The following is a 6,625-nucleotide window of genomic DNA, read 5'->3' as shown; positions in this document are numbered from 1 at the left end:
AACTCAAGTGGGTCTCCCTATCATGCAGATCAATTCACTGGATCTACTGTCTGCAATAACAAAATCAAAGATTTCTGGTACTATTTAGTCCACTTGATCTTATCTCCCAATTAATAATCCAAAATTTTATGCTTACCAGCCACTAGAAGAAAGAAAAATTGTAGATTAAGCAAATATGAGAAAATATTATTATTATATAGTACCACATTTCGTCAATTGGATGATCTAAATCTAACCTCCAACTGATTGATCACCCAGGACCCACTTTTATTGTATACCGAGCCCCTATAAAAACATGCCACCTGTCACTTCACATAACCCCACTTCGCACATAACCTAGGGGACCCCAAGAGTCTAACGGCAGGTGAGGAAGTTATCTAACAAGTTCATTTCTGTGCCCACCACCCAAAAAGAAGAAAAGAGCTTACCATATTGTGTCTTCAAAACAGCCAAATGGCAACATGGGTATCTAATCATCAAAGTCGTTCTCTTACATCATCACTCGAGTTGCGCGCCTATATATACACTACAATTTCACCTCCCTTATCCTCCATCCTAGCTCATTGAAAATATCTTAACCATTGTTTAATTTCCACAACATGGTCTCCGCACCCCTCATTTTTTTCTCGCTTCTCTTCTTGGGTTTTTCTTGGCACACCAGCAAGGCCCTGGAGCCATTTGCCTGCGACCCAAAAGATGAAGTGACGAGGAACTTGCCCTTTTGCCAAGCGAAGTTGCCCATAGAGGATAGAGTTAAGGACCTCATTGGCAGGTTGACATTGTCAGAGAAGGTTGGGTTGCTAGTTAATAATGCTGCTGCAGTTTCCCGGCTTGGGCTTGACGGCTATGAATGGTGGTCTGAGGCTCTTCATGGGGTTTCCAATGTAGGTCCAGGGACCAAGTTCGGTGCGGGCTTCCCTGGGGCCACTAGCTTCCCTCAAGTGATCACTACCGCTGCTTCTTTTAATACTACACTGTGGGAGGCAATTGGACGGGTGAGATTTTCAACTCGATCATGCAATAAATTTAATTATAACGTATTTATTAATTTACTACTATTATATTCTGTTGTTTTCTTTTCTTTTTGCTATGAAGTATGTGTTATGGTACAGTTTTGCTGCTTGGGAAAGAAAGCTAATTAAACTTTTTTTTAAAGCACACCCCAGCCTGCGCATCATGCCTTGTTTGTCCTGTAGCTTTATGTAGCAATTTCATGCTTTAGGTCATTCAAATAATGAAGGAACCAAATCGTATCTTACGACAAACCAAAAACTCAATTATATATTGTATTTGTGGGCCAAAAATCATTATATCTATTGCATAAAAATTATATTATTTACAACATAATTGCATGCCATAAATTTCTTAGATAATTAGATTATTAGATATTTTTACTGTAATAATTAACGTGCCAAACTTTTTAAATCAATGGCCTTCCTCAATTTGTGATCACATACAATATGGTATTGGAAAACTACAAATTAAGCCAAACTATATCTTTATCTCTTTTTAAAGAGCTGAAGCTTTTCACTTTATATAGCGGGGTGATTTAACAGAATTGAATTTTAATTTTTTTTATTATCACTTTAATTAATTTATTATTACTATTATTATTCGCACATAAAAAGCCAAGTTGCGGATTTATATATGAAAATAGACGCTAAAGTGGAGGTGTGTGTGTGCAGGTTGTGTCAGATGAAGCAAGAGCAATGTACAACGGTGGAATGGGTGGGCTCACGTATTGGAGCCCAAACGTCAACATTTTCAGAGACCCAAGGTGGGGCCGAGGACAGGAGACTCCCGGAGAAGATCCTTTAGTAGTCGGTACATATGCAGCCAACTATGTTAGAGGTCTCCAAGGAAACGATGGTGAACGGTTGAAGGTTGCTGCTTGTTGTAAGCACTTCACAGCCTACGACCTCGATAATTGGAATGGAGTGGATCGGTTCCACTTTAATGCTAAGGTACATTTCATGTTGCCTCTGCAGCTCTTCATTTATTTGAAAGCCACTGTCAATTTGTCAGAGGCGAGAATGTGGGTGGAGAAGAAAAAATAAAATATTGTATTATCAAATTAAAATAAATATATATATCAAATTCAATCAAATGGCGGCATGAGCTGCAAATTTAGACCGATAATTTCTCATCCCATTGTCTGGTATGTCTAAAGTTATTCTCTTCTTTATTTTAGAAGGAAAGTTACTCCCGCTTTCGATTTTTTTTTTTTTTTTGCTTTATCTGTACTTCTACGTATCATTATTAACATGTTGATCAGAGCTTTGGTCTGTTCACAACTTGATCTCCTACCTAATCTTAGTAGTAAAATATATAATTTTAGATAATATAAGCTCACGTGCCTTACGTGCTATACCCTCAACAGGTAAGCAAGCAGGACATTGAGGACACATTTGATGTACCATTCAGGATGTGTGTGAAGGAAGGAAAGGTGGCGAGTGTGATGTGCTCCTATAACCAAGTAAATGGCATCCCAACTTGTGCTGATCCTAATCTCTTGCGGAGGACAGTACGCAATGAATGGGGCCTCAATGGGTAATTGCCATACCACATGATTCTCATGTACATCATTATTAATCGGCATTTTGATCAAATTAACTCTTTCAATGTTATCAAAAGGTACATAGTTTCAGATTGTGATTCCGTTGGCGTTTATTATGATAAGCAACATTATACATCAACTCCTGAAGAGGCTGCTGCTGATGCCATCAAAGCAGGCTAGTTATCTTATGTTGGACAAGTTGAATCTCTAATCGGGTGGGCCACTAACAATTTTGGTTATCTTACAGGTTTGGATTTGGACTGTGGTCCATTCCTTGGGATACACACTGAGGATGCAGTTAAAAGAGGCCTTGTAAGTGAGGCTGACATAAATGGTGCTTTGTTTAATACGCTAACTGTCCAGATGAGGCTGGGGATGTTTGACGGTGAGCCATCAGTGCAGCCATATGGGAACCTTGGTCCAAAAGACGTTTGCACCCCGGCTCACCAAGGGCTAGCCCTTGAAGCAGCTAGACAAGGCATTGTTCTTTTGAATAATCATGGTCCTACATTGCCATTGTCCACTCGCCGTTATCGCACCATTGCCATCATTGGGCCTAATGCTAATGTCACTGTTACTATGATTGGGAATTATGCTGGTAAGTTTTAACTAACTTGGGCCCTAGCTACCAATCTGGTGCCTTGATTTGCAGCGACGATAGAAAATGGGGTTTAACAATTTTCATGTTTTTGGGCTCATTAGGCGTTGCTTGTGGATATATTACGCCTCTTCAAGGAATGGGAAGCTATGCCAGGACAATTTACCAGCAGGGTTGTGCAGATGTGAGCTGTGTAAGTGACCAGCGATTTGGTGGAGCTATTAACGCTGCAAGCCAAGCCGACGCAACAATTCTAGTGATGGGGCTTGACCAGTCCATGGAGGCAGAGTTCAGAGATCGGGCTGGGCTTCTTCTCCCAGGACGCCAACAGGAGCTTGTATCTAAGGTTGCAATGGCTTCTAAAGGTCCAACCATTTTGGTCTTGATGTCTGGTGGGCCCATTGATGTGTCTTTCGCTATGAATGATCCCAAAATCTCTGCCATATTATGGGCTGGTTATCCTGGCCAATCCGGTGGAGCTGCGATCGCGGATGTCCTGTTTGGAACGACAAACCCAGGTTCGGTTTAAGTCCTATTGAGCTAATTGCATTGTGGCTAACTGGCTATGATTTTTTTTATTTTTTTATTTTTAACTAAACTAGCTATGATGTTAAGTCATGTTTACTTGGTGTTTTTCCAGGAGGCAAGCTGCCTATGACGTGGTACCCACAAGATTACATCACAAATCTGCCAATGACAGAGATGGCCATGAGATCAAGCCGATCAAAGGGGTATCCTGGCAGAACCTATAGATTCTATAAAGGTAAAGTGGTGTACCCATTTGGACATGGATTGAGCTATACAATATTTGTTCACACAATAGCTAGTGCACCCACCATGATTTCAGTAACTCTCGATGGACATCGCCGTGGCTCTGGAAACACAACCATCTCAGGGAAGGCAATTAGAGTCACACATACAAGATGTAACAGGCTTTCATTAGGAATTGAAGTAGACGTGAAAAATGTTGGCTCCAAGGATGGAACTGACACATTGCTGGTCTACTCTAAACCACCGGCAGGACATTGGGTTCCACACAAGCAATTGGTAGCCTTTGAGAAGGTTCATGTCGCTGCAGGGACACAGCAAAGAGTGAAAATTAACATACATGTGTGCAAGTACCTGAGTGTTGTGGATAGGTCTGGGATTCGAAGGATTCCAATGGGTGAACATAGTCTTCATATTGGTAATGTTATGCACCCAGTGTCACTTCAACCCTTGGTTCTGGGGGTGATCAAAACCTAGTTTCCTCCTTTTTTGGGTAGAGATGGCACAATCTTTCTAAATCAAAACTATAGGCATACTCCTCAATTTGAATTATAATTAGTGGAGTATCATATTATCATTGCATGATTTTTTTTCTTTTTTTAATTCCTTGAAAATGCAATCCAAGTTGCTTGGTTTTGATGATTACATTATTGTTGGCCACAATACTCTTGTCTGATAATCCCATTCATGTAGTTACCAACAAACACACAACATAATTATAACTTATTATTCCTACCACCTTATTCCACTAATCAAATGTGACAATTAGACTATGAAATAACTTAAAAATGCAAAAGTTATGTGTGTGTGTAAATCTATATATCCACATTGCATTTTAGACTGAAATTAATATAATTTAAAAAAAATATAAATAATATATTAATTCACTTACAAAATTATATCACTTATTAAAAAAATTATTTATTAATACTTGAAATTAAATTATTATTATTATTATTATTATTATTATTATTATTATTATTATTATTATTATTATTATTATTATTGTTAAAACGATACATGCTTCTTATTAAATTTGCTATAATTGAATTTTTCTTAATAATTTTTTTTTTGTAATTGCAATGATACTGCAAATATGTTATATTGTTACATTCTTATGAATGAATATTTAAAAAAAAATATTTATTTCAAAAAATTAAATTAATTTTAACAAATATATATGTATATAGTTATTTAAAATTTTAATTGCATTTAATACAATTAATTAAAATTTTATTATTTAACAAAATTTTATGAAATAAATTTTAAAATATAAAATATAAAAATAAATATTAAATCATGTTACTAAAATAAAATCATACAAATTTACGCAATATGATTAGTTTTATTTCTAACTTAGAATTGCTTTTAAAAATAAATAAAAATGGCTTGCATTTGAGTTATATTGATTATAGGTTAGAAATTATGTAAACCAATACATTTCAGTTTGATTTTGAAAATTTCAAACCGATGCTTATTAAAGAAAGGGATTATGAATACTCCCATTGCAAGTAAATATTTTATGTAGTGTATGAATGAATTTGTAGAAACTTATTATTAAGAAGTTTAATTTCAAATATAATATATTAAATTATATTTTTTTCAATTAATAAATTTTAATAATTTTAATTATTCAATTTAATGTATGCATATTGAGTTACAAAACCCTTAAAAAATATAGCATGAATCTAAAAAATTAAAAAAGTACTACTCAAATTATCAAATCCAACTTAATTGGAACCAAACTCATTTTATTGTAAAAATCAAAGATATTAATTTTATAATTTATTTTGTTGATTTCAATTGCCAACACTTTCCAAATTGACTTGGTAAATTTGATTAGGGTAAATATGTTGAAAACGACGAAACTGACCGTATACACCGTAATTGTTGTTTCTCTACAAACTAGATGCCATTGTGACCCAAAAATTAAAAACCCAAGGTATTGTTGTTTTGCAACCAAAATAAGCCGGAGTAAGGGATTTTTTTTTATCAAAAATAAAAATGTATATATCAACTTTATAAAGAGACGTACTTCTTAGTAAAATTATAAAAGTAAATCACCTTAGAACGTTTGATATTGAGAGAGAAAATTAAGTTATTTGTGAACAATGCAAAACTAAGTTATTTGTGAACAATGCAGTGCCGGTTCCACGACTAGGGATTCAAGGATATGAATGGTGGTGAGAAGATACGGAGTTTCTAATTTGGGTCTGGGATTCAGTGATACTAGATAATGATTAACCACTTTGTTTGGATGATAGTTTTCCACGATTTCATAATGTCAGGTATGATAATACTATTTATTTGTGAAATGATTGTTTTAAATTATAAAATAATAGTTTCTTAATCATGATTTTACTACAATTTTAAACTACTGAATCGATTATTTTAGATAATTTAAAATTTTTACAATTTAATTTTATGCTTACATAATTTATAAAATTTCAATTATATCCTATTTTTTTTATTTAGAAATACTTTTTATTCCTCATTTTCAATTTCTTTTTCACATGCGTCAATCTTTCATCTTTCATATCATAAATTCTCTACAACTCTTCATATATTTAAAACAGTAAAAAAAATATTTTTATAATCTTTATATTTATTATATCATATCACACCATTTAATTAAATAAAAAAAATTATTAAACCATATATCATATCATTTTTATAAATATATTAATAATAAAAATTATATA

General features: G+C 34.3%; 1 protein-coding gene across 1 annotated transcript; it reads left to right on the top strand.

Moving 5' to 3' along the window:
* Positions 1-504: 504 nt before the first annotated feature.
* LOC110659234 (probable beta-D-xylosidase 2) lies at positions 505-4,568 on the top strand. Its single transcript, XM_021817102.2, has 7 exons — positions 505-995; positions 1,686-1,964; positions 2,381-2,550; positions 2,635-2,732; positions 2,805-3,155; positions 3,260-3,673; positions 3,796-4,568. The coding sequence occupies exons 1-7, from the start codon at positions 600-602 to the stop codon at positions 4,398-4,400; spliced, it is 2,313 nt and encodes a 770-aa protein (XP_021672794.2). The 5' UTR covers positions 505-599; the 3' UTR covers positions 4,401-4,568.
* The last annotated feature ends 2,057 nt before the right edge of the window (positions 4,569-6,625 follow it).

This window comes from Hevea brasiliensis, chromosome 2 (assembly GCF_030052815.1).
Source record: "Hevea brasiliensis isolate MT/VB/25A 57/8 chromosome 2, ASM3005281v1, whole genome shotgun sequence".
Taxonomy (NCBI): Eukaryota; Viridiplantae; Streptophyta; class Magnoliopsida; order Malpighiales; family Euphorbiaceae; genus Hevea; species Hevea brasiliensis.
This window is presented reverse-complemented; position numbering and strand designations above follow the sequence as displayed.

Coding starts and splice junctions, on each gene's coding strand:
- LOC110659234 (XM_021817102.2), top strand. CDS start 600: ATGGTCTCCGCACCCCTCATTTTTTTCTCGCTTCTCTTCTTGGGTTTT. Junction 996..1,685: donor TGTGGGAGGCAATTGGACGG/GTGAGATTTTCA, acceptor GTGTGTGTGCAG/GTTGTGTCAGATGAAGCAAG. Junction 2,733..2,804: donor TGCTGATGCCATCAAAGCAG/GCTAGTTATCTT, acceptor GTTATCTTACAG/GTTTGGATTTGGACTGTGGT.